Source organism: Hirundo rustica, chromosome 26 (genome assembly GCF_015227805.2).
Source record: "Hirundo rustica isolate bHirRus1 chromosome 26, bHirRus1.pri.v3, whole genome shotgun sequence".
NCBI classification, from domain to species: Eukaryota; Metazoa; Chordata; class Aves; order Passeriformes; family Hirundinidae; genus Hirundo; species Hirundo rustica.
The window spans coordinates 2,444,972-2,471,760 of record NC_053475.1 but is presented as its reverse complement, the minus strand read 5'-3'; the positions used below and the strand labels follow the sequence as shown (position 1 = coordinate 2,471,760).

The window sequence follows — 26,789 nt, the reverse complement described above, 5'->3', positions numbered from 1 at the left end:
CCCATCCTGCAGCAGGGGCACGGCTGTGAGCCGGGGAACGGAGCAGCCAAGCTCCCAACACGCAGCAGCCGGCCTTGCCCTCGGGAGCCGCACACTGCGGCATTGTGGCCCGGCTGGTTTTTCCAGACATGCATCCAAGGGGAGCAATCAGATCTCAAGGGAAGGGAGCAGGCACGTTCCTGGCTACGCAGAGGAGCTGTCGAGGCAGTGCCAGGAACTGGGGCAGTTGCTGGGCACCGCGGCAGGCCAAAGGAAAAATCAAGCAGGCAGCTCCCAAACCTGGGCTGTGCCTCGCTGCCCAGCTCCAGGAGCTGCTGAGCCTTTGCAGAGCTTTGTTTGCAAACCCTGCGGCAGAGCTGCCCAGCCCTGGAACTTCCTCCAGCTTTGTTTTACACCAACAGATATCAAACAACCAGCCTGGAGGGCTGGGATGGGGGAAGGACCCTGCTGGGGGAGCAGGGAAGTGCTTGTGGGAAGAGGGCTCTCGGAGGAAAACAGAAAAGTAGCGTCAGGGAAAGGGAGTTCCCTCCACACAGGGAGGTTGTTTTTGATCAGGGCTTGTCTAGACTGGAGTCACCCACACTGCACAAGCACATCAACACCACGCAGCCAGCCCAGGGCTTCCTGCTGTTCCCAGCGGGACAGAGGAGCTGCATCCACCGAGCGTGGGCAAGAGCTGACCCTGGCACTGCCCATCCTACCCCCAAAGGCACGGGGGAACCCTCCGGCCTCCGGGGTGCTGCCTCCCAGCACCCCTCATTTCTCCCCATCAGTCAGAAGCCCTGTGCCCCCCGGCCTGGCCCTGTCACCTGTCCCCACCACAGCCCTGGGGCAGCACAGGGACACAGCCTGTCCCAAGGCTCTCAGCTCCCTCCCTGCCTTCCCTCCACTCTTGGAGCGGCCAAGAGAGCTGCAGGCACAAAGCGTCACTTTTTCCAAGAGCCTCTCCCTGCTTTCCCTCCTCGCTCGCAGAGCAGCGCCGCGGTGCTGGGGAGCGCAGGAGGCTCCCGGATCAGGGCAGAGGCGGTGCCGGGATGGACCTGGCTGGGATGGCCCCACACCGGCCACCTCCTCCTCAGCTCAAAGGGCTGCCTGGCCAAAGCACAGCCCCCGTGGATGCGACACCTCACAGGCATCGCAGGCAAGGAGCACGCGGCAGCCCTGGTCAAGCGCCCCTTTCCCAGAGCAACCGGGAGAAACCTACAGCTGAGGGGCTTCAGACACCTTTCCCTGGGAAAAAGGAAACCCCAAACACCTCAGCCCATCCCCTCCAAGGCCAGGAACATCCATGAAAAAAAGAGAACAGGCCTGACACAGACATTCTTTAAGGATGATCTAATTTAAAAACAACATCATAATGAAAATGTATTTTAAAAAGAGACCCACAGCACTGCTGTGCTGGAGGCAGCCGCGTGTCAGTGATGGGACTGCTCTGTACCCATTGCCCCCACCTCTCCCAGGACATTTGGACAGCTCCACATCCCCATTTTATTTTCCTTTACCACAGAAGAGATCTCCCTAGCCCCGCCACACACCCTAAAGCATCAGCTGAAGCTGCAGGAGGGACAAAGGCTGGAGCATCCCCTTGCCCAAGCCAGGCGTGAAGCAGGCGGGGGGCAAACAGCTCTGGCTCCCAGCACTGCAGAATTTGGCACAGCCAGAGAAGAGCCTGCCCCAGGTACCCTTTGCTCACAGCAGCTGCTGGTGGGCAGGACTGCTCTTAAAGGTAATCAGTGGAGCAGAGAAGAGCTCTGGATTGCTTTAATCCTTTCCAAAAAAGTATAGCTAGCCCAGCAGCTGTCCTCCTCCCTCTGCGCCTGCGAGGATTTGTACTTGTACGGCCGGATAATTTGACAGGGACAACACACACTCTGCCCAGGCAACCTCAGACTTCCCAAGGAGTTTGCTCTCCGCTCGGTGTGCTTTGCCAGCCCAATAAATCCACCCCCACGTGCCACCCTCCCCTCCCTCCCTTCCTCCGCACAGAGGGCTGGGACGGCAGCCTTGGGACGTGACTCAGGCGCGCCAAGGGGGCGAGGACACCCCCTTCGCACGGGCAGGGCGCCGGCAGCGCCGGGTACCGGCACCGCGGGCACGGGGAGCCGGGCGCCGGGGCACTGCGGGAGCGGGAACAGGCAGGGCCGTCCCACTTGTGTCAGCCAGAGGCACCAGAGCCGTGGAGCCAATGGTTAATACAGAGCCAGCGTCCCTGTCCCCGGAGCCAGGAGCACGGCGAGAGGCAGCTCTGCAGCCCGGCTTCACGGGGCACCCCGGTAGCTGTAGTGATTGTGGTCGGGGTCGCTCAGGGTGAGGGGCAGGCTGGGCTTGCGCTCCGGGTCCTTCTCCTCACACTGCCGGGGGGGACGGTGCTTGAAGAAGTCAGAGACGTAGCGGACCTGGAGAAGAACAAGGGGAAAGGAGGTTTGGGGACGCCCGTGTCAGGCCAAGCAGGAGCAGCGGGCTGCGCAGGCAGGGGGACACTCACAATGAGGACAGCAATGAGAGCCCCCTGCAGCAGCCCCACCAGCACGTCGCTCCAGTGGTGCTTGTAGTCGGACACCCTGGTGTAGCCCACGTAGATGGCGAAGGCGATGAGGAAGAACTGGATGGTGGGACGCAGCAACCGGGCCCACTTCCCCACCAGCCGGGCCTGCACGTAGAGCTGGGCGGAGGAGGAGGGAGAAATCACCCAGGGCAGGGGTCCAGGCAGCCCAGGGATGGGGTGATTGAGGCACGGGGCCCGTGGGGAATTCCTGCGGCACGGCACTTACCGCCAGGAACATCATGCAGTACATCCCGAAGGAAGAGTGTCCTGAGTAGAAGGATAGTCTGTGGGGCAGAAGGGATGGGTCAGGCCACGAGTGAGCCCCCACGAGACCCCCTACCCACTCCCCAGGCTCTGTCCTGCAACATGAGAGCCTCAACACCCATCTGGGACTGCCACTGTGAGCCCAGCACTGCCGGGAAGGTGGAAGAGACACAAGCTGCGGCACCACGGCTCACCTGGACTCGGTGATGCTCCTGCTCTCTCCCTGGCAGACATTCTCCAGCTGCACATAGATGGAGCAGTTCACCTTGGACCAGTCAGGATTGCAGACAGCCAGGAAGTTTGGCCGGAGACGGCCGATCATGTATTTGGCCAGGTCCGTCAGGGACTGGCTGATGGCCCCCCCGAAGAGAAAGGTCCCGACCACCTTGTAGAGAGCAGCCAGGTAATTGTTGAATTCTGACTTGGAGTAGAGACGCTCAGTGTAGACCAGGTACGCCTCACCTGATGAGATCTGCAGAGATGAGGGGGGAAAAGGTGAGGGCTGGGGGCCACTGAGCAGCTCCCCAGGGGTGCAGGATGCTCTGGCTCTGTGGCACAGGAGCCCCTGGCACCCGCCTGCCACAGGAGCTCACGGCCCCTCTCCCCCTCCCTGCAGGGAACCATGGGATGTGGGTCTGGCCTCTCCAGTGGGAGCTCCAGCCCCCAAGCAGAGCAGGGCTCAAGCTGAGGGTGTTCCTGCCCTTCCAGGGCTCTGGAGGTGGCTGTGCTGGGCCCCAGCTTCCAGATACAACATGTCAGCGTGACCCTGTCCGGGAGGAAAGGGGGTGGCAGCTCCTTACAATGATAACGGTGCAGGGGATGGTGACCCCAGCCATGAGGCCGTGGGTGATGGTGTCTGCCTTGTAGGGGTAGCGGATGGAGTCATCGTTGCAGTAGAAGCCTCGCTTGTACGGTGAGTTCACCAGCGTCAGGATGATGAAGGGCAGAGATGCTGCAAGGCAGAGAGAGGTGAGGAGTGGGGACAGCAGCCAGCAGGTTCCACACCTGCACACAGCATCAACCATCTCTCGTCCCTAAGCCTCTGCTCCCCGATGCCAGGGAGGGATCCCCGCCCCCCAGGGATGAAGTCCTGAGCCACCTGTACCCAGGGCAGGAGGACTTGAACCCACCAGTGCACAGCCCTGACAGCGATAGGGGCCTATCAGAGCTCACAGATGCCTGCAGCACCCAGATACCACACGAGACAGCCACAAACGGGCACCCACAGAGCCTCTACAGCCGCCTCACTCCGCCCCAGGCAAAGCCTGATCCTGTGCCCTCTCCTCGCACTGCCCAGTCTCTCAGTCTAGGAAAACAGAGCTGATAAAATTAACGAGCACGGGCATCTTGCAAACCTGTTTTACAGCAGGGAAGGGCTCCAAGATCATCCCAGAACCCTCACAGCAGCTCCAGGAGAGCCAGAGCTGGGAGGTGCATGACCGAATCAAGGCACAGTGGGACCCCAGCGCACTTTGTTCGCTCCGCTCATCCTCCCATAGCCCTTGTTTCTGCCAGCCTCTCCTCTCCTCTCCTCTCCTCTCCTCTCCTCTCCTCTCCTCTCCTCTCCTCTCCTCTCCTCTCCTCTGGCTGCCCGGGGCTCTGCAGAGAGGCTGCACCGGCTGGGTCAGCCTGGCCAAGGAAGCTTTCCCACCCAGCACGCTGCAACCCCGGCAGCTGTGAGCTCACCCGGGACGGAACCGTCCCCGAGATCCAGAGGGGTTCTGGGGTCTCTGCGCCGCACTGCAGCCGTGCCAGCCCCTCTGGAACGGGCCCCCCCCATCCTCCCGCTCCATCCCCGCAGAGGAACAGCCAAGGACGGGTCCCAGGACGCTCCTCAGGGAAGCGGCTCCCCCTCCCCGGAGGCCACCTAAGTCCGGGCTCCTCTCCCAGTTCCGCCATTCCCGGCGGTTTCCGCCTCTCCTTGTTCCTCCGTCTCCCGGGAGCCCGCACCTTTGTCCCCGCCCGTCCCCGCCCCGGGGGTCCCGCCGCCTCCTGCGCTCACCGAGCGAACGGGAGGGAGCGCGGCGATGAAGCACCGGGGGCTGCTGCCCCTCGGCCCCGCTCCGCGCCGCCGGGGGCAGGGAAGCGGCCCCAGTCCCTCCGCCTCCTCCCCGCACACCTCAGACGTCCATTTTCAGCTCAAATTAGACACCAATTTTCTTTCTGGATAATTTCATCCTCCGAAAAAAGCTCCCCTAAAAATATAAAGCACCGGCCCACAGGAGGGAAACGCGCTGCGAGCGGCACCGGGACCCGGCCTCCCCCCGCCCCGCAGCCAGGGAAGCTCCAGCCGCGATCCCGATCGGGGCCTTTATTTTTAGTCCGTCTTAATTCGTTACTTCCTTGCGGCAGTTTTAGAAACATTGACCCGCACTGGGAGGGCGAGGGGGTCCTAGAAGGGGTGCTCCGAACCCACCGGCCCGGAGCTGCGGAGCCCCCGGCCCCGCTCCGTCCGCCCGCGGAGCGCCGGGCTCGGCGGCGGGCAGGCGGCCAGGGCGGCGGAGGAAGAGCCCCGGTGCCGCCCGAGCCTCGGGACCGTCCCGCAGCGTCTCAGGGACACACCGGGCTCCCTCCCCCACCGCGGGACCGTTCCCGGAAAAAGGGAACGGCTCCGAGAACCGGGAACCCCGACGGAGCCCGGTAGGGCTGAGGCAGGAGCCGGCACCCGCCCGTCCCCGGTGGCTCTCGGCGGAGGCCCGGAGCCCCGGACACCGGCCGGGCAGGTGCCTCCCGCCCTGCCCCCGGCCCGGCGGCACCGGCCACGGGCCGGAGCGGGCACACGCGCTGCGGGATCGCGGGGCCGCGGTACCTCCCGCGGACCCGGCCCCAGCCCAGGGCGCGGCCCCACCGAGGGCACCCGCGGGACGCTCCGGAGCCGCCCGCGGCCGGTACGGAGCCCTCACCGACCGCCAGGCAGAGCACGTCGAGCGCCACGAAGACTTTCCTGCGCTCCATCCCGCAGCCGGTGCGGCCCCGCGGCCCGGCCCCGCGGCTCACATGGCCCGGAACGGCGCGGGCCCGGCCGGGAGGTAAAGTCCGGGCGGGCGGGGCGGGGCGGAGCGGGAGCCGGTGCCCCCGCCCAGGGCCGGGGCGGGGCGGGAGCGGCGGGGACGGGGCAGGTGTGGGGCACGGCGGGGCAGGGACCCCTCTGGACCCAGACCCCACTCGCCCCCGCCGTTCCCTCGGGCCCCGCTCCGTCGTCCGCGGCTCCGGCCCTCCCGAGCCCCCCGGTGCCCACCCCGCCTGGCCGCTCTCCCCGCCTCGGCTCGGCTCCCTGCCGTCGCTGCGACAGGGGGAAGGGGAAGAAGAAAGCGAGCGAGGGCGCTTTGAGAACCGCCCGAACCTCACCCTCCTCGGGCCTATGTCCCGAGGGAAAAGAAAAAAGGGCAAAAAGGGAAGTTCTGTCCCTGAAAGGTGCTGGCTGCGCTGGTGGGGGCTTGTGCAGAGCAGACGCGAGGCTGGGTCGGCGGCGAGATGGGTTCTTGAGGGGAAGCAGGGACGTCCAGGAGCCTGTGGATGCAGCAGACACCGGTGTGAGCGCACAGGGTGAGACAGGAGCTGATTTCCCCGCGGAGACATCGGGCTGTATTTCCTGAGCCTCAGACGTGCTGGGAGCAGAGCAGGCTCCCGGCGCTTCCCGTTGGGTTTGGGGACATGCTGGAACCCAGAATGGGGACAGGAGCAGAGGCTGGAGCACAGGTCCCACAGCAGTTCCCTGGTGGGAGCAGGGACAGTCGCATCCCGGCTGTTCGCTCGATGCCGGATGTCTGGGGAAGGAAATAAATAACACAGAAACCACCCATGGCTGATAACTGCGGGTGACTGAAGTGCAGCGTGAGTGGCCTGTGGGGAATGTCAAGGCTGTTTGTGGGAAGCCGAGAGAGCTGGAAACGCTCTCGGGCTATCCTGGATTTTCAGGAGAGGGGGCAGAACCACGGGCCAGCTCTCCCCTACCCTGATGTGCCCCGCTGCAGCTCCCTCCTGCCCTCCGGTGCGATGGGGGCCCGGGCACACCGCTGGGGCAATGGATTTGCCCCACACATTCTGCCTGCAGACCCCAAACAAACAACCGAGAGCCCCGAGGCAGGAGAGCTGTGGGGATGCCCAGGCTCTGTCGTGGAGTAGATGAGATTAAGACACTGTCTTGATAAATCCCCCCTCCTCATCACAGCCTCTCGCAGTCCTGGGTGTGGGTGGGGGGGCCCACAGAGATGTGAGGATACAGATGTGACCGTGTGGGGCTCCGAGGACACAGCACGGACACCCCCGCGCAGGGGAAGCGCCGCAGGACTTTGCCTCGCGGGGGCCCGAGGCTGCGGGCGGTGCCGCCCGGGCCCGGCCCGGCCCAGCCCGGCCCAGCCCGGCGGTGCCGCGGGCGGAACGCGGAGATCCCGGGGCGGCTCCGGCGGCTCCGGGCGCGGCCCCGGGGGGCGCGGGCGGGACCCGGGAGCGGCGCGGTGTCGCCCTCTGCCGCCCGAGCGCCGCACTGCAGCCGGGGGGCTGCGGAATCCGCCCCGAGCCCGAGCCCCGGAGCCCGGGGGGCTGCAGAGCCCGGCCCGGACCCTTCCCTTGAGCCCGGGGGGCTGCAGAGCCCGGCCCGGAGCCTTCCCTTGAGCCCGGGGGCTGCAGAGCCCGGCCCGGAGCCTTCCCTTGAGCCCGGGGGCTGCAGAGCCCGGCCCGGACCCTCCCCTTGAGCCCGGGGGCTGCAGAGCCCGGCCCGGACCCTCCCCTTGAGCCCGGGGGGCTGCAGAGCCCGGCCCGGACCCTCCCCTTGAGCCCGGGGGGCTGCAGAGCCCGGCCCGGACCCTTCCCTTGAGCCCGGGGGGCTGCAGAGCCCGGCCCGGACCCTCCCCCTGAGCCCGGGGGGCTGCAGAGCCCGGCCCGGACCCTCCCCCTGAGCCCGGGGGGCTGCAGAGCCCGGCCCGGACCCCTTCCTTGAGCCCGGGGGGCTGCAGAGCCCGGCCCGGACCCTCCCGTTGAGCCCGGGGGCTGCAGAGCCCGGCCCGGACCCTTCCCCTGAGCCCGGGGGGCTGCAGAGCCCGGCCCGGAGCCTTCCCTTGAGCCCGGGGGGCTGCAGAGCCCGGCCCGGACCCCTTCCTTGAGCCCGGGGGGGCTGCAGAGCCCGGCCCGGACCCTTCCCCTGAGCCCGGGGGGCTGCAGAGCCCAGCCCGGATCCTCCCCCGGGGGCTGCAAAGCACGGGGTATCCGGTGCTGCTGCTCTCACCTTCTCGGAAGCAGCGCTCGGGTCACACAGGGCCGAAAACACCGTTTAGTGTCAAAGGATGCAGGGAGGGGCGGGACCGCGGTCCCAGCCGAAAGGCTTCAAGCGCACCCGCGGTTCCCGCTGCTCCTCGGGGTCTCCAAGAAAGGAGGAAGCCGCTCCCGTCCCTCCTGGCCTGGGCTGTGCCCACCCTCGTACCCACCTCGGTGGGGCAGAGCTGGGGGGGCCCGGGACAGGCAGCCAGAGCCAGGGACAAGCAGAAGAGAATTTAAGGAGTCTGGGATGGAAGAGAGGGACTGTGTGGTGGGGAAACACAATGCCACTGCAGCAGGAACACTCCTCTTGCCACCAGGAGCTTTTTCTGGTTGAAGTTTGGACGCATCCCTGCCTCTCAACGCCCCAGAGCCGGCACAGGCTGCCGGGGTTTTAGAGGACTTGGGGCACCTGTGAGGGGAACAAACATCCCTGGCACAGGGAATCCTGCCCTGCCTGGAGGAGAGCACGTGTGGGGGGCAGGAGAGGATCAGACAGCAGAGGCAGGGACCCCGATTCCTGCTTTGCCATCATTATACACTGGACTGTTGCATCTTGGCTTCCAAAAAGAAGAGAGACTTCTGGCTGACTTTCAAATTAGGTTTTTAATTAAATAAATAACGGCGAGGGGTCTTCAAGGCAGTGTCACTTCACAGTGTAGGGCTGGGGGGCAAGGGAGAAAAGAGTCCAGCATTGGGAGCGGCTCAAAGTGAATGTGCTTTGTAAGAAGGAAAAAAAAAAAAAACCAAACCAAACCAACCAACCAACCAACGAACAAAAAAAAACCAAAAACCAAAAACTAAAACAAAATAAAAAAAACCTCCTCCCTCAGTGACTTCCCCTCCCTGTCCCAGCCTTTTTCACCCCTCTTCCTCAAAGTTATGTGGAAAAACGCCACACTCATAATTGAAAGACCCCATGCAAATCTGTAAACAACACTGAAGGACATAAAGAGATTTCTGCCTCAGCCAGCTCCCCTCTCCTTTCACTAGGGCTTGAAAAAACCAAAGGAAAAAATGGTTTCAGGAAAACTGAGACTGTTCTCAGCCGATGGAGGAGATGCCAAGGCCTGGCCCTCCCTGGGAGGGCTGCCTGTGCTCTCACCCTGCCTCCCCTTCTCCCTGCAGCCAAGGAGCTTCCTCTCACCCCACAAAAGCGGAATCACAGCCTGGGCAGTTCCTGGAGCAGGCACTCGTGTCTGCTCCCTGTTCCCTCCAGCAGCCAGGAGCAGCTGGAGGGAGGCTTCTGCTCAGCACATCTGGCTGACAAAGCCAGGTGCAGCTACCTGCACCTCCCAGCACAGTGCTGGGCAGCAAACCCCTGCTAAAGCACACAAACCAGATCTGGGGCTTAGGGGATGAGACAAGGCCTAATCCTGACATCCCATGGAGCTGTTGGACGCTGTTTCCGGACTCCTGCTGCAGGGCTGGGCACAACTTCCCAGGACCGGGGAAAAGGAGGATGCAGGCCTGTGGGTTTGTGTCCAAACCCATCAGCAGCAGAGCCAAGTGCACCATCACAGCCCCAAAGCCTCTATCAAAGCAAGCAAAAACCCTCAACCCAAGCCCCTTCCCAACTGCAGAACACAGCTGGAGGAAAGGACTGTCTGCACCACAGCCTTGCCCAGCAGGTGAGTGGAGAACATTCCCTGCATGGAAAAAGAGGAATGAGAACACCTTGAGCCAGTGGCCAATCCCAGACCTGGAACACACCTGGGAAGTGAAGCAGCTTTGGACTCCAGCACACCCAAGGACAGGCTCCCGTGGCTCTGCAGAGCACCTGGCACCTCCCTGGACATGGCAGAAAAGACACCCTTTCCTCTCAGAACAGCCTGTTTTGTGACACAGGGAAGGGCAGGAATGCTCAAGGATGGTGTGGAGCAGGAATGCTCTGCTCCCCTGCCTGGGACTGTGCTAGCACCCACATCCCAGACTTCACACCCTGGGAGCTAAGCAGCCTCCTGCCTCTGCTGACGAATTGTTGGGACAATCTGGGAAGTTACAGATGTTTTCACCTGCATTTTACCCTCAGTGAAGATCAGGTCATCCCCTGCCAGCAGCAGCACCACAGCTCTGGGCCAGCATTCCTCTGTGAGCTTAGAAACTCCTGTTACTCCCCACAGAAGTTCTCTCTGGCCCAGCACTGCAGGGGAAGGTGAGAAGCACTCGAGTGCACACGATGCTGCTGCATACACAGCATCCCTTTCCCCTTCAGCCCAAGGGCTGGGCCAGGCCACGTCCCACCTGCAGCTGGTGGAGAGTCAGGAACACGTGGCTGCTGGAGGGGAAAGCAGCTCGTGCCTGCCTGTCACGACCCATGGCTGCTGGGAGAGGGACAGGGGAGCGGCTCCTACCGCAACACGCTGCCCGTGGGAGAAGGGCCAAGATCGTCAGCCTCCCCCGGCATCGCCGTGCCCGTCTCTGCAGGAAACTGCCCTGCAGCCCTCCCATGCCCTCAGACCCCCAGACTGCACCCTCACCATGATGGTGACACATCCCTCAAAGCACCTCTGCCCTCAGACTGTCCCGCTGGGGCCAAGGGACGCGTCCCCTGTCCTGAGGCTGGGACTCACTGAGCAGACTGGCATCACCTGTGGTGACACACGGCCAGCGTAGCGGGGGGGGGATGGACCTCCCCACTCAGGAAAGCCAGCCACCACTTTGCATGGTCGTGTCAGGATACACTGGAGCAGAAAGGTGTTTGGTTTCACTGTAGCCTTGGATCGAGGAGGATGGAAAGACGGATTCCGACCAACAGCTCCGAACTGTCCCTACAGGACAGTGGAAGTTCCAGAATTTCACTCAGTCAGGTCTAAGTCCTTGCTGGGTCTGTGACAAATTTGTGACTGGAGACTCTCACTGTGACAGAGGCTCTGACCGAGCCACAGGTGCCGGGCAAGCCTGATGAGCATTCAGGAAAGTATTTACATCTCCGATGCCAATGAGACCGAAATCCGTGACCGATAAGGACACTTGCGCAGGGGCCACCACTGCCTCAGGGTCTCTGTCCAAATCCACAGGGCCGGCAATTAAAGGCAACCCCTCGTTAATGTCTGCAGGGAGAGTGAAGTCCATGGTTATTGTCTCACCAGAGTTCTGCAACGTCTCCTGCTTCTCTGCCAGTCCTGGTCCCGCGGGCGGCAAAGCGAAGAGCTCCGGCTCGGAGGGGGTGGCAGTGTGACGCGGGCAGGGCGCAGGGACGGCGCCTGAGGACGTCTCCTCCGAGGGGTCAAAGGAGCAGTTTGTCTCCGAGGGGGTGCTGCACTCGTAGCCCTGCCCCGACTCGCTGATGCTGCCCAGGCTGCAGGCCGTGCTCTCCACACTCAGGGGCTCTGCTCGGGTGGGCACAGCAAGGGAGAGAGAGCCACCGTGAGTCCACAACGCCCAAAACACCCGGGGCAGTCCCACCTAACCCCAACAGTGTTTGTTTGATGGCACAAGTGTTCCTTTATTACACCAACCAAGATCTCCCCGCCAGCGCGTAGCGAGGGAAGGCAAGATGCCGACAGCAGATGGGAGGCCATCAGTGTTTCTATGGAAATTAAAGGAAACCTCACAGACACACTGCAAGATAAGCCAAACCCTAAATCCAATCCCCTCGTGCCAACAACCCCTGGGAGCTGCCCACACAAAGCTTTCATCTGCGGTAGGACAGCGAGGGAATGAACCCGTGTTGGGCTCCCTGCAGATCTTCTCACAGCCAGCTCTGTGTGAAAGCAGCTTGCACCTCACTTCTGGGGCCTTAAGCCAGCCCCTGGAGGAGGTGCCTGTGTCAGTGCTTTGGAAGCACCTCACTCAGGTGCCCAGTGAATAATCCTTTTGTTTTGGGAATGACCTCAGCCACCCCTCCAAGCCCAACACAGGAACAACTCTTTTAGAGTCATCCCTGGTCAATGCAGAGACAGGCAGGACTCTTCTGCTGACACCAAAACCCCACGGCAGACAGACAAAAAGGAATTACCTGTGCTCTCAATTGCTATCTGATCTTGACCAAAGTGAGCGTCCAGACAGCCAGTTGCAGAGGGAATTGGCGGGGAGCTCCGGGAACGATTTGTGTTTTCCACCTCAACCCCATCCAGGTCATTGTCGGTGAAATCCCTGTGGGGAAAGGGAGAGAACCTTGCCACCACCTGCTGAGCAGAGAGATGCAGGCAGGAGAAAGGGGATTAAAACCCATCAACAAATAAAGCAATGGGGCTGTAGAGACATCACTAGAATGAATGTTCATCCCTCCCTGCTCTGCAGAGCCTGGTTTAGACTCTGCCCCGAGGAGGCGATCCCAGGTAACACTGTGGCCAAGACCAGCCCATGATAAACCAAAATGGGCTCTCCAGCTTCCTAAAGAGCTCTGCCCTCAGTTCTGTGAGCCTCAGCCCACTGCAAAGGGAAATAAATACATGGTCAAACGCTCAGGGAACACCCAGCTTCATGGAATGACTGTGGTGGGTCCTCAGTGTGCCAGCAAAGAGCAAATGATAAGAATATATCTTCCCACCCTGGGAAGATTTAAGATTTCAGGTATTTTCCTGTCTTGCATCAGAATTAAAAAAAAAAAAAAAAAAAAAAAAAATCTAAGCCTTCATCTGATGTTTTTAATTGATTCAGCTTCAATATTTCATTTTGGTCTATTAAGAGATTTCCGTTTCAACCTTTTTGAAAAGGTGTATTTTGAAAAGTACCTTCTGTAATTAGCATACATTTCAAAGGGAAGAATTTGCCTCAAAGGGAAATTAATTCAGGTTCCAAACCACCAGAAATAAGTGCATTGCTGAATCTAAAAAGCTCCTTTCCCAAAACCTCATCAAACCGAGTTCTTTCACCGAAGTCAGCTCTGAATCCCCAGACTTGTTTGTCTGAAACAAAACTACTTTCAACACACAGAGAAGGACAAGAAAGTCCACATCCAAGCGAGCAGTTCTTTTATCTCCCCTGCCCACACCGAGTCGGTGTCTGTGCTCTGAGAACACCCCGTGCATCCCTCCATCCTCCCACCCCCGAAACCTTCTGGAGAAGAAAGCGCAGTCTGTTAAGCGGAGGTGCTTTGCAGCAGGAATCTTCACTGGGAGGTTAATATTACTAATTTTAGTGTGAGAATATTCCACGCACGTGGCTCCAGGGTGGAGGACGTACTTCTTCCTTCCTAGACGGGTCTGCTGAGTGAAGTAGTCATAGCGCTCTGACTTTTTCCACATGTAGTAATACTCCACGCACTCGCCCACCGACCGCGTGCGGACCTGAGGAGAAACGCCCCAGTCAGGACACCCAGCCTCATCCGGGTGCATCTCCTGGAGCAAGGAGCTCTTTTCCCATTTAACCAGCACAGAAAATTAAAAAGTGCATTACAGTGATTTGCATCGCTATGGACACATTGCTGCGGAACAGAAGCGCGTACTGAGGTTTCCGAGGTGGCCAGAGAAAGAACTCCCCACAGCACACAGCTGTTGTCACAGACCCGTGTGGGCCACACACACTCGTGCAGGACTTTCCTGCGCTTCCAGCAGCAGCACACTTAGCAGAGAGAGCAAACCTGCATCCATTGGCACTGGCCAGCGTCAACATGCCTACAATTAACCAGTGGTAGAACTGGACTCTCTGGTTCTGCCAACTCCCAGCACAGCAGCATGTCCCGGGGCCCAGCTCTCCCTACAACAGCATCTTGCCATTCTAGAGGATCCCAGGGGACTTTACGAAACATCCACATGCTCAACTCACTCATTCACAGAAGTACTGCAAGGGCTGAGAGTTTGGAAAGAACTTTTGAGACTCCAGAAAGGGCTAATCAGTAATTAACTGACATCACTCATGCAGGTCAGTGGTGTTTGTGACTTCTCCCACCTGGAAAATAAGGCAGAGCAGGGCAGTGAACAGCCCATCACCTGCTGGCATGAGTCAACACAAAGCCTGGGATTGGAACTCGGCCATCCTGAACTCCCTGTGTCAGCAGAGGCCCAAAGCACACCTCTGGTGCCCAAGCACCTGCCTCCTTCCCCTGCTCCTCACCTGCGGGGAGCAGCCTTACCTTGTTCGCTTGGATAAGGTGAAAGTTTTTCCCATGGACCCTAAAGCCATGTTCAAAATTTCTACATTCTTCCTCGCTCCAGGCACAAAGCTCATCTGCAGCAGAAAGAAAGAGTTGGAGGAGATGTGCAGAATCTAGAAAGAGTTGCATGTGCCTTGATGAACCCAAGGAAGGGGGGGTCCTCACCTCTGATAACCTTCACGTTGAACCGTAACCTCCGCAGCGCCTCTTCTGCGTTGAAGTTGCATTTCACCAGCTCGTACAGCGCCTGGGAAACAAAAGGAAATCACTCCCAGCACGTACCTGAGCATCACACCACAAACCAGGAGGTGATGACTCATGTTTGTCTTGTAAAACTTCTATTTCCCAGCAGCCACCTTGCTGCTAACCCCAGCCTGACCACCAGCAGAGATTATCCCACTTTTTAAGGCACTGGATTACAAACCCTGGGACTCAACAGATGCAGCTCCCCCGGAATCTAACCCTGGCTAGCTTGATGTAAACACAGCTGCTCTGAAAAGGTTGATCTGCTGACTTTTCCAGTCTTCCCAAAGGGAGGGTAACCCCAACCTGCCCAGACCGCAGCCGGGCACACGCCCTCACCTATCCGTGAGGATCACTGGAGTTGGAGCTCATGCTGACCTCTGTAGGGAACGTGGCACTATTGGGCCAGCACCACCTGGCTCTGTGTGGGCTCTGCACGAGGCCCTGGGCTCACCTGCTCGTTGTCCTTCACCACCTCTCCCTCTGGCAGGCTGCTGCCCGACAGCTCGTCCCACTGCCGCTTCACGGCGCGGTACAGGAACTCTTCCACCTCCCTCTCGGGGAGGATGTTTGGGTCCCAAAGCAGCTGATCTTCATTCTCATAGGCTAACAGAAAAAGCACTGAAATAAGATAATCAAACAGAGAATTCTGCTGCTTTTTGAGAAGTGGTCTGCACGGACTTGCATGGGGGAGACAGAGGAGGGAGGAAATCTTTGCTTGGTTCTCCAGCTCGGCACTGGAGATGAAAAACATCTCTCAAGGCACCGCATTTTCCCTCCTGATTCTGGAGGCCGATAAGCTCTTTATATCTCTTTTAGGACCTTTGGCACAGGCTCAGCTCGCTTCCATTGTTTCAGAAAGGTTGGCTGACGAAGTTTTTGTTATCATATTCTCAAAGATTGCTGTTTTGATTAATTAATCCTGGCAAATAATGATCGTTTTAGCTTTCTTGTCCAGAAGCTCAACGAGCTGGCACTCGTACTGCACTCATTATTGGACACAATCTGCAAATCACGACACCTCTGTCTGCTCTGCAGACATCCCAAAATCAGAAACAGATCACCTCCAGGGAGCACTGAATGACACTAACCCACCACTCAAGGAAGATGTCAGAGAGAATAAACCAGAGCATTCCCAGATGGGTGTTCCTTCTCTCTGGCTGCAGCTGAGACCCCCTCCTGCAATCCTGTCACACCAACCCAGTTCTCAGTGAGCTTCACCAATTCTGTACCTGGGTTCCCAGCTCTATTAACTCGGGCTCGTTTCAACCAGTAAATCTGAATGTCAGCACCGAGAGCTGCCAAGCCTGGAGACACAGAGCAGGACTGGTGATCCAGAGCCCATCAAAACCCCCCTGCCAGCAGCCCTACACCCAGACTAGGCACAAAGAAGAGGCTGCCTTACCTTTCTGCCTGTGCCTGTTTAAGCGGAGGATGGGAACAGTGGCCTGGTACTGCGGTCCAACCATGATCTCCTGAAATCCCACGGCAGAGAGGTGAGAAAATCGAAATGGGAAATGCTCCACGCAGGCTGTACTTCATGATTTCGGGACTACACCACTACAGGGCTGATTTATTTACTGGTAGCCCCCTCTGTCACTATTACTTCTAGCGAACCCTGACTATTTTATAGGGTAACTAAGAAGATTTACTACCAACCAGATGATACCGTGGGGACCTTCGGCATTTACATAGTTTTAATGTAAAAGATCTATGGCAAGCAGCTAAGGTTGGAAATAAAGCAATGCAGAGGTTCTCCTGCAACCTTCACAGCCAGGATGAATTTGGAAAGCCGCTCCTCTCTTTAGAAAGATGGCTCCCCTTCAGTAAATCCTGCTGGGAATACTGCACAGCATTTCACCTTTATAGGGTTACAGGCTGCAGATCTAATTTACCAAGGCAGAAGATAATTTCGAGACTGTATTAAAAACCCCTCTTGGAACCCACATCTGCCACTGCTGTCCACAAAATGCAAGGCATCAAGAAGCCAGTTGGGGAAATAACACAGTGCTTTGGTGTCAGGCATTTTTCAAAACTCAGGAGCCCCCCTTCCCAATGCACTCAGGTCATTTACCTTCTTACACTCGTTGGATGGGATGGAATCCACCTCTGAGTCCTCAGCCATGGAGGAAGCACATGGAGAGGAACATGGCTCTTTGTCTTCATCAGCAAGGAAGTTGTTTGCTTTGTGGGAAAGGAAAAAGGTCTGTAGTTAGGAATTTTTTTATCCCATTCCTTTACATTCCCTCTCCTTCCCTTCATTTTCTGTTCTAAAGTCCCTTTCAGTATGGTCTACAGTGACAACTTACCTGTATTTTAATTTTCTCACTTTAAGTAAAAGAATTTGCACACTTGCCACATGGATGGCCAACCTGGGGAGCTCAGACTCCTTGATATTGCAAGACAGCAGAAGAAATAACATCACTTCATGCAGAGTCCCTGTCACGTGCTTTGGCTTCCCACATATCCTGATATTTAGGAACTGCCACAATACATCACTCCACTACTACTACTGAATTTATTCACTCGTAGAGATGTCAGATGAGGTACTGATCTTTCACACTGCAATTACAGCAGGCAGCAAAACAATCCCCACTCTCTCAGTACGCTGAGTTACAGCTCAAGACAATTCTCCCCTCATCCCACTGCTCATCAACGCTCTGTCCTGTCCTGCCCAAAGCCCGGTAACGCCTCTGCCATGCAGACAGTCCCCAGGCGGAAAAGTGGAAAATCTGATGTCAGGAGACTGACAAAATGAAGAGAACCATTCTCACCCTCCCCTGCACATCATATGTAAAAGTGAACAGCAGCTACTTAGGAACTAGTGACACATACAGCCAGGCTGGTTTGGGAATAAGTCCGAAGCATCGTGGGACGTGACGGATGGAGTCAGATCATCAGCTGAAGATTGGGTCTCCTCCTCTTCTTCCCCTGAAAGCAAATCCTTCGCTATTTGTTCCTTTTAACAACAACAAGAAAGTGAAAAATATTTTTAAATTAAAAAAAAATACAGGAAGGGGGAGTGAGGCCTAGAGTAAAAGCATTTCTGGCCAACAGTGGCCACATCCACAGATCTCCTCACCCGCCCACAGCTCGTCCAAAGACAGATTCTCACACTCCCACCACACCCAGACTATTTTCCCTAGAAGCACTTTAACAAGTGTCATGAGTGGCTTCCTATGGAAGCCAGAGAGTAGGAGCAAGCATCCCTCTCTGGAGAGCTCCACTCACAGCAAACATCTCAAAGATCCCAAAAGAGGAAGAAAGGAAAAAAAAAACGACCCCCCCAAATAAACCCCACCTTCTACAAACTTTAGCTAGAACAGGAGGAGCCACAGCTTCACCTGGGAAGATACAAACTTTCCCTGGCTCTGATGTGCAAATACTTGTTAACCGAAGTTCCATACAGAGTTTTTACACTTTGAAACAGATATCCTTTCTCCCTTCTCTAAACACTTCATACTCATGTTCGTGCTCCTCCCTGGGACACCAGAATGTGGCAGGTCCCTTCCCATCCCCCTGAAATGGGGGGAACCTCAACAACCTGTGCAGACACCCAGGCAGAGAGCTGCTCTCACCTTATCCAGAGTCATATCAGGGAGGTTGGGAGCGATGTCATTGCTCTCGCTGTCCTGCTCCGAGATGGGATCAGACGCCTCATAGCCATACAGTGCCAGCAGCTCCTCAAATGGCATTTCACTGCTCTGAGCAAGAGGAGGACAAAGCTGCATCAGGACGAGAACAACCACAGGAGCACCACAGCAGCTGGACAGGCAGAGGCAGGCAGGGTAACTCTGCTCCTCAGGTGATGCCAGTTGGGACCCACTGTAACCTGTCCCTCTCAAAGGCATGGAAAAGCCAGGAACTTTCAGCCCAAAGCAATATAGTCTAGGGCATTTTTAAAATACATTTATCTTTTACTCGAGATTTCAAACAGGTGAAAGATGCCAGACAGCACAATTGTATTTAAGCAGAGGAAGGGGAGGAGGAAATCCCTGCACCAGTCCTGTGCCTGGCCTGAAGAAACACTCCCTGTCACCAAGAACAGTTTGTGCTCCACTGAGGTCTCCGTGGGACCACCCACAGCTGAATTCAGGGCCTCACACTGCAAACAAACAAATCCACCAGGTAATTTCCCTTCCCCTCCCCTGCTGCCTTTACCTGAGAGGCACTGAAACTCTTCTCCAGTTCTTCTAAAGATTTCTGCTTCTCCTGAGTATCATCTTCCTCCCTTTCTTCCCTCACACCGTAGTTCTGGGAAAGGATCTCTGCCAGGTTCAGTCGATGATCAGCTGAGCCCATTGACACAACTGCAGGGATCAGAAGAAGTCAGACATTAGGCACCACCACGGACCAAATCCTGAGATTTGGCAACAAAGCCAGGGATGATCCCTTCTTGTGTGTGCTCAGGCATGATAAACCAGAGGAAGAGATTAGGCAGAACAGAGGGTAACAGAGATCACAACTGGCAGCAGTCACTTCATCAGCACAAAGTCTGGTTCTATGCACACTCGAGTCCCACAACTGCCTGGAAGCTGAATCTGAAGGTTTTCTGAGTATTTTGTATCTTGCTCCTGACTGGATTCACCAGTGTCACAACGTGTGTGCACACACTGCAGCCTTTCCTTCAGCTGGGGGCATTTTTAGGGTAACCACCCTTTACTCCAGAGTGGGCAAATGGACACCTGCCGGAGCTCTGGCATCTTTGAGCCTTTCCTCCTCTGTCAAACAGCATGGGGATCAACCAACAGGCTGGGGAGATGTTGCAATGAGAAGGGAAGTGATCACAGCAACTCTGTTTCCACTGAAAACCAGCCCAAGGAACAGAGGGGTGTGAGCCTTGAGGTACCTGCTGCGCTCTGAAGGGCGGGCTCTCCAGGACACAGGCCACGGGCTGGGTACGCCACCACCCTGGGGCTCTGCCGGCCAACAGAGGCCTTCAGGGAAAGAGAAAAACACAGCTGAGACATCTCTCCTAAAAAACACAACACCCTTCCACCCAGCTCACCCCACCAGCAAACACAATTCATTTCAGTTCAAGGCAAAAGTTCCCCAAACCCCGACAGGGCAGTGCCGGGAGCTGTGCTGTTCAAAAGAGCTCGTGAGGTGCACTGAACAGCTCTTCCTGGCCTCCTCACCTTCCCCTCAGTCCATGTGTTTCCATTCCATCCATTTTAAATCCAGCACTCCACTCACTACTTATCTCCTCACCAGACTGAGACCTCAGACCTTCACTCAAAACAAGGACCTGGACCCTCTGCTGTTATTCTGGACACACACATTGTGTCTGAGCATTGCATTTTTAGGGACTGACCCTTCAGAGAGCAGCCAGCCACAACACCCTGGCTTCTCCCTGATGCACCCAGGAGCTCAGGGGCACGGACAAAGAGATAGCTGAGCAGGCAGAGAAGGAGTCTGGCACAGGTGAGGTGAGGGAGGCTGAGCCAGGCAGAGCCCAAGATCAGGCACCTGCAGGGTGGCATTTGGTGCTCGGGCACAAGTTCAGGCAGCAGCATGGACTGAGGAAAACAACACAGACAGAACATCTGCTGCTCCTCAGGCTGCTGTGCGTGGAAGTGCTGTTCATCAAGTTCAGCCTAGGCAGGGAGCAAACAGGTAAACAACCAAAGCTTTGGGGTGACTGACAGCAGAAGAAAATCCCAGAGTCAGTCCCCTGGTCCCCAGTGACATCTCCGTAGGATGCTCAGCCATCAACAATCTCAGCTGTGCACCATCACTCCTCACTTACTCAGCTGGAGCCAAGACGTTTACAGCCTTCCATAGGAGCCTCTTACAATTTATTTAAGCAAGCACAGCATAGCTTCACATTAAAATCTATCCTCTAACAACAAAGCATTCACCAAAAGAAGCCACCACAGACTGTGGGCTCTGAGTAAGTTCCTTCAGCTATCGAGATACAGACTGGAAATTCCATAATAACAAAGAAGAAGCCTCCAGTCCACCACCCCCTAAGAAAATCCCCCCAGAGACCACCCAGGCTCGAGACAGAGCCCTGCAACCATGCACACGAAAACAGAAGGGAGAAGCGATGGGATGATGAAAGGAGAAGGGGACAGACACCATTTTGAGGATGGTCACACCAGGAAATGGCTCTGTAAGTCTGGAAAGCGTCAATGTGCCTTTGTTGGGCTTTGCTGGAATGCGACCAAGCACAGAACCCTCTTGGGCAAATCCTTCCAAGCAAACAAGTGGTTTCATGGAAAGGGTGTGGTCTACCCTTACTCCCTCCAGGTCTTGGACAATCTGCAGAAGTCACTCTGCTTGAGGCAATGATCTGTAGATCAATGGCACCTCCTTGCCTGGGGATCAACAAGGCCTCTGAAAATAAAGACTGAAGCTGTTGGCATGGATGGGCTGGCTTGAAAAGGCATCAAGAATACTTCAGGAACAATGAGATCTCCTATTAATAACCAGGTGCTCAAAGTAGGAGGATTGGCCACTACAACAGCATGACAATTCCACAACTAATCAAGAATTCAGTTCTCTGAAGCAGTAATGGAGCACCAGAGCAAGTGGAAATGCTGAATTCACCATGGAATAACCAGCACTGCCGTGCTGGGGCTGAGGAAACAAGAAACAAGTGACAGACAAAGCAAATGACCCATTCCATGCCCAAATTTAAACACATGTGGAACGGAACAATCCCTCAGGTTATTCACAAATCCAGAAACCACAGAAACAAGAGGCAAAAGAACACAAGAGAAAGGCAGGCCTGGCTTAAAAATGCAACTGATGACGGAATACTCCTGATTGCCCTGATTACCAATGCCAAGGGATGTGGAGTTACTTGGTCTGAAGGTGGGGTAGGTGCAGCTTGACACTTCAAATCCAAACATCACACAGGAGGCAGAAATGCAAGAGCATGGCATGCACCAGAGAACAGTTCTGGGCCAGGGTGTCACTGCTCCTGCTGCTGGTGAGGGATTCCATCACCATCAAAGGTCACAGCAGGGAACATCACACTGTGATGCTGGAAACTGGCTCCTACGCCCATGGCACATTTAATACTGGGGGCAAAAAGGGAGATTAAATTCCTTTAATCTCACTTTACCATCCCCAGCACCGCTTTCCTCCTGCCAGCTTCTGCTGCTCAGGCATAAGAGTAACTTTCCCCTCAGAAGTTACACTGAGGTTGGTCAACTACTCACTCTCATGTTTGTATTTCTGGGTGACTCCTGCACTCCCTCCTTAGGTGTGGACTCAAGGTTTTGAGCACGTGGAATGAAGCTCAGCCATCATTTAGGAAACACGAGCAGAGGCAGAGTCTGAACTTTCTGTCCTGACAAAGTCATTTCCCATTGCGAGGCCAATTGTGTCTACCCTGAGAAAAATCTTCCAGACTGAAACCACTCTTGCAAAAAAGTGAGGGAAAAAAGAAATTTCCCTTTCCAGTGCTACCCTTCAATACCTAACGTAGCTTCCTGAGCCAGTCTAACACATATTTCAGATTCAGCAAGAAGAGTTCCTGCTTCCTCTGCCTTGTCCACACTCCTTGGCCATGGGGCCATTTTCCACAAACTCCAGCTGTAGCCAGAGGGAAGCAGCACAGATGGAAACAGATTTGTCCGGCAAGTTATGTCTCTGAAAGACCAAAGAATGAACAGAGGACACAACACACGGACCAGCTTCTGCACTGCTCAGGAAGATGAGCGCCCCATCACACCCGTGCAGTGTCACAGCAGAGATGCTCCACAGCCAAACCTCATCCAAGAGACAATGACAGCTCCTGGATGTCTCCTGGACAGACCCCTCTGAGCCACAGCCGTGCAGGGTGCCGAGGGAGCGCTCTGGCCCAAACAAGACTTTGGCACAAGGGAATGCAACAGCCTTGGTACTCCACCAAAGGCCAAAGCATGGCGGATGGGCAAACAGGCAGCACCTTTCTCATGCAGAATGCTGAAATACCCTGGAAGAGAAGCCCTGCACTCGGAGAAGGTGCTGTCACTGCCAATGGGGATCCAAGATCCTGCCACAGAGAACCTCGAAATCTTCCCAGCACCCTTATTCCATGGTGTGGTCACCAAGAGGGTCACACCGTAGAAATGAAGCGTGCATGTGTCACAACAACCATTGCAACAGGTCAAGGATATTTGAGAGACACGGCAAGACTCGATGGGCAATGGCATCACCAGCTCGAAGTGTGACGGAGCGATGGCAGAAATGTTTCAGCACAAGACACCAAGGCAAACACGACATGGCAGTTGGGGAGGCAGTGGGGAGACCCATCTGCTCCCCTTTGCCTTCTGGCCCCTTGGTAAGCTGGTGAGAACCATCCTGGCCACCCAAATCAACTGTTCCCAACGCGTTCCCCATCCTTCTGCCGTCCCCAGGGTCCTGACCTCCCCGCTCCCCCACTGCTCAGGCCGCCTCTCACCCGAGAGCCTCTGCGAGCCCCTTCCAACACCTCCACACCCCTGACCCCGGCTCCAGCGACCCCACACCGCTGTCGGGATGTGCTGGGCCATAGCCCCGGGACTCCCAGTCCGCTCTGTGCCCGGGCCCGTCCCCGCCCTCTCCACCCGCGGCCCCCGGCCCGAAGCCCCTTCCCGCCCCTGTCCGGGCCCCTCTGCCGCGGGTCAGGCCGCGGGGTCCCCGCGCCGGCGCCGCCCGCCCCGGTTCTCCCGCCGGCCCCCGCCCAGAAGCCCCTTCCCCTGCCCGCCCCCGCCGGCTCCCCCCGTCCGGCCCCGGCGCCCCTGGGCTCCGGCCCGCCCCCGCCCCTCGGCCCGCTGCCGCCCAGGGCCTCGGCGTCCCTCGGCCCCAGAGCCCCCGCCCCGGTGGCCCGCGCCGGCCCATCACCCCGCTGCCGCAGGACGCCGGCCCCGGGCGGCCGCGGCTCGGGGGTCCCGGGGCTCGGGGGTCCCGCTGTCCCCGCCCGGCCCGGAGCGGCCCCGGGCCCGGCGCGACCCCGGCGGCGGCTCCGCGCTCACCTCCGCCATGGCCGAGCGCGAGCGGCAGGGGGCGCGGGCCCCGGATGCGGCGGCGGCCGCTGATTGGCTGCGGCGGGCGGGGGCGGGGCCGGGGCTGCCTGAGAGATCCCGGTTCGAGTCCCGCCGTCGCCGCCGGTTCGGGTTCGGGGTGTGGGCCGGGGTCTTGTCCCGCCGGTACCGCCCGGACGCGTCCCTGGGGAGCGGCGTGGGTGGACGGGAGTGGAGCGGAGGCTGCCGGTGCCTGCAGCAACCCTCCCATAGTACCGGGGCTGCCGGAGCCGACCCGGGACCGCCGCTGCGAGGCCGCGCATCTCCCGCCCCGCAAGGAAATGAATCCCCCGAGAGCGGGGCCGGTCCGCGCCCCGTGCCGGGTCCCTCGGGTGGGGAGGGCGGTGGAAAGGCCCAGGGATCATCCCCAGCTCCTCCAGGCCACAGGGACACAGCGGGGATCACGCAGGTCAGAGGAAAAACCGTGCTCACATCCCCAGGCTTCGTGTATCATGAAGCTTGAACCTGCAGAAAACACTTTCAGGGATCCTCACTGAGCACTCCCTTGATAAAAAGTCACTGTATGTCGTTTAGGGAGATAAATTGGAGCCCAGAGAGAAGGGCCTGTACCTCACAAGGGCTGGGGTGTAGACATTATCTCATCGTTCCTTGCCGTGAATGTGCTTCAAAAGCCCCAGAGATGCACTCCTGGAAGCTGCCTGATGGGTTTTTCTAACTCTGTTTAACTGGTGATGGCCGCATGCTTCCAGAGAACAATCCTCCAGCACAACAAAGGAACCCGCTTCCAGGGGATTCCTGCAGCGAATGGCCCCCCCAGGCTCCCCTCCATCCCCGCAGCCCCTCAGGGACCCCCCCCCGATCCCTCAAGGACTCCTGGCTGAGCCAGCAAAGCAGCCCTTCCCTCGGTGACAGGGTGCACAGGGACATTTGCCACCGGATCTCACCCTCTGATGGATCCCGTGGCTCATCGTCCCGCTCATGCCAATGCCTGTGCCCGGATCTGCCTCTGGCTGTGCCCACGGAATCCTCGTGCTCAGTCTCTGGGAGCAGCCTCTCCACCCTGGCACTTGGCTCCATGCTGGGTTTTGCTCACGCTTCTGAGCTCAGGAAGCAAAGTGCTATCAAGTGCTTCTGAAGTGGTGGTGGCCCTCGAGCTGAGAACCAGAGCACTTCACCAGCCCTTTGTTCCCTCCCTCGGAGCTGTCTGGCTCTTCTCAAAGGACTAACAGTTTGCAGATGCTGTTTGTTCAATAAAAAGAGTAACCTCGTCTCCAGCTTCAGAAAAAAAATCTGCAAAAACTGCTGCTTTCTGCCTTGCTCCCAGCAGTTCATCCGGGTGTTCTGTTGCCACAAAAAGCAGAGAGTTGGGGGTTTGAGTCAAGGCCTGGGGTTTTGGGTCTGCGGAGAGTCCACTCGTTATCGGGGGTCTGTCCTGGAGCACTGCCCCTAACCAGCTTCTGCTTCTCCGTTTAGTGCTTGCACTGTCTGCAGGCTGAGCGTCTTCGAGCAGCTGCACTTCCCTGAGGGAGCGGTGAAACACCTGTCAGGAGACACCTCCACTGCTCGGGACATCGATTTCTGTCCTCACAATGACCAGGCAACACACCCTGCAGCCCCGCCAGGCTCTGAAGGCAGCACATCGCCCACCCCTGGCGCCGAAGCCATCATCCTAAATCAGAGACTTTAGTGCCTGACATTCAGTATTCTGAGATTCTCAAAGGCATTTTAAAAAGCCCGAGGGGCAGTGGAATACCGGGTGGTTCAGGCTCTCCAGGTGTTTGCCAGTGATTCATCAGGACACTCCAACAGCAGCTCTTGTGCAATTGTTGCTCTGTGGACAGAGACAAGAAATCCCAGGTGGGTGAAGTGGCTTTGGCTGAATCCGGGGTTGATCTGCCTGCAAAACCAGGGTGGCCCTACATCCTGCCCTCCTTTCTCTCCTCCACCTGTGCCCTGCCTGGTAAGCAATTCTGCTTCTTGGAAAAGCTTTGCCCCCCCCCGAGACAAAGGGCAAATTCTTTTTCTTTGATGCAGCTCAGCCACAGGGTGTTTAGCCACAACAGAAAAAAAGTTTACCTCGGTTAATAAAGCAGCGTTGATAGGAAAAAGGAATGTGTCAGTGTTGGTAAAGGACTGGCTCTGCCTGGGAAAGGGGAGGTTTGTGTGGGGCTGTCCTGCCGTGGGTGCCGGGAGGGCACAGACAAGCTCGGACTATAAAAAACTCGGGGTTTCCGGTCCTTTGAGGCTGCTGACAGACAGAACAGCTCCGAGGGCTTAACAAAGCAGCTGTGAATTAGGCTTTAGAGAGGCATCAGCTCTCACCAATGCTAGATGGAGCTCTGCGACACACAAACACCGCGCCCGTGTAGGCTTGCAGATGAGCGTTCGTACTTCTGAACTGTGCCGGTGTTTCAGGATCCGCCGTGGCTCTCAGATGCCCAGCACAGCTTCCAGGGGTCTTTTCCAGGTTTCCTGGGGCAGACAGGACAGGTGATAGGATGGCTGGATCAAAGTGAGCATCACGTTTATACTGTTCTCTTCTCATCCTGCTCTCCCAGCCTGCCTCTCTCCCTTCCTCCTTCCACTTCAAGTCGTCACAACCCACAAATGTAATTTATTTACAATCAAAATACTTATCGTGTCACGGCCTCTGCAGGGCTCACAAGAATGGGTGTGATTACCTACAGATGTAAATCCGGTGCAGGCTTGGGCTTGCACGCTCGGGATGAGTCCTGCAGGTCCGATAATGCCCAGGCTGCCATCCCATGTGCTGAAATCCCAGCTGGCAGCGCAGGGTACGGGCAGCAAGATGTGGTTTGACAGCAATTCGAGTAGGCACGCTGAGGGTTTGCAGCTTCGCAGCCTTCGCTGCCAGATAAACCACCCCTGGGATGGCCAATCCTTTCAGGATGTCAACGTTCCAAAAAGGCCAGCGCCCAGAGGACGGGAACGTCTTTTCCCTCCCAAGATCTGCTGTGTGGTGACAGCCAGGGACAGCCCAGGGGACAGCAAAGCCACACAAAGCCTCTGCTGCCGAGGGACACGACGGCTGCTCGCTGGTGTGTGGTGCAGTGTTCCCCTGACCTGCTGCTGCCCCACAGCCCCTTGGCTTCCACGGGGTCAATCCTGCAGGTGGTGAGGCTCCTGCATTTGAAATACATGCTGAGGGCAATTGTTTCTTGCTGGTGTCAGTAATTAATAGCAGATGCTTGATGAGGGGTGTGTGGAGGCCAGCTATGCCCGGACTTGTGTCCCCGTGGCCCTCTGCCGGGGCAGGGTCTCCATGTCCCCGTGGCTCAGGGCGTCCCAGGAAACCCTCATCCACCTGGCTGGGCAGCTTGACCCCCTCCAGCCTTGTGCCTGTCCCCACCAGCCCTTGGCCGGGCACACAGGTGTGTTTGTTTACCTGTGCACGTGTCCTGCACACTCACCCCTGCAAACAGCTCCCTCCCCATTCCCCCCGTGCTGCCTGGGGGCTGTGGGTGTG

At 57.5% G+C, this 26,789-nt stretch overlaps 2 protein-coding genes across 11 annotated transcripts; both read right to left on the bottom strand.

Annotated features, from left to right (window-relative positions):
- Positions 1–1,233: 1,233 nt before the first annotated feature.
- On the bottom strand, positions 1,234–5,853 carry PLPP2 (phospholipid phosphatase 2). 3 transcript variants are annotated; one of them, XM_040087016.2, is made up of 6 exons: positions 5,717–5,785; positions 3,610–3,761; positions 3,004–3,281; positions 2,772–2,829; positions 2,486–2,662; positions 1,234–2,396 (listed from the first exon to the last, which is right to left on the bottom strand). In XM_040087016.2, the coding sequence occupies exons 2-6, from the start codon at positions 3,643–3,645 to the stop codon at positions 2,259–2,261; spliced, it is 687 nt and encodes a 228-aa protein (XP_039942950.1). In that variant the 5' UTR covers positions 3,646–3,761; positions 5,717–5,785; the 3' UTR covers positions 1,234–2,258. The 3 variants fall into 3 exon arrangements, with proteins under 3 accessions (XP_039942950.1, XP_039942949.1, XP_039942948.1); XM_040087015.2 differs by lacking the exon at positions 5,717–5,785 and adding an exon at positions 4,812–4,916; XM_040087014.2 differs by having other exon boundaries at positions 1,236–2,396; positions 5,713–5,853.
- A 2,797-nt stretch (positions 5,854–8,650) lies between these two features.
- Positions 8,651–23,323, bottom strand: MIER2 (MIER family member 2). 8 transcript variants are annotated; one of them, XM_040086827.2, is made up of 13 exons: positions 23,294–23,323; positions 19,195–19,282; positions 18,507–18,655; positions 17,924–18,049; positions 17,181–17,304; positions 16,420–16,529; positions 15,751–15,820; positions 14,800–14,966; positions 14,268–14,349; positions 14,082–14,176; positions 13,169–13,296; positions 12,024–12,160; positions 8,651–11,394 (listed from the first exon to the last, which is right to left on the bottom strand). In XM_040086827.2, exons 1-13 carry the CDS (start codon positions 23,300–23,302, stop codon positions 10,919–10,921), a joined length of 1,761 nt encoding a protein of 586 aa, XP_039942761.1. In that variant the 5' UTR covers positions 23,303–23,323; the 3' UTR covers positions 8,651–10,918. The 8 variants fall into 8 exon arrangements, with proteins under 8 accessions (XP_039942761.1, XP_039942762.1, XP_039942763.1 ...); XM_040086828.2 differs by having other exon boundaries at positions 14,800–14,951; XM_040086829.2 differs by having other exon boundaries at positions 13,193–13,296; positions 14,800–14,951.
- Between the last annotated feature and the right edge of the window lie 3,466 nt (positions 23,324–26,789).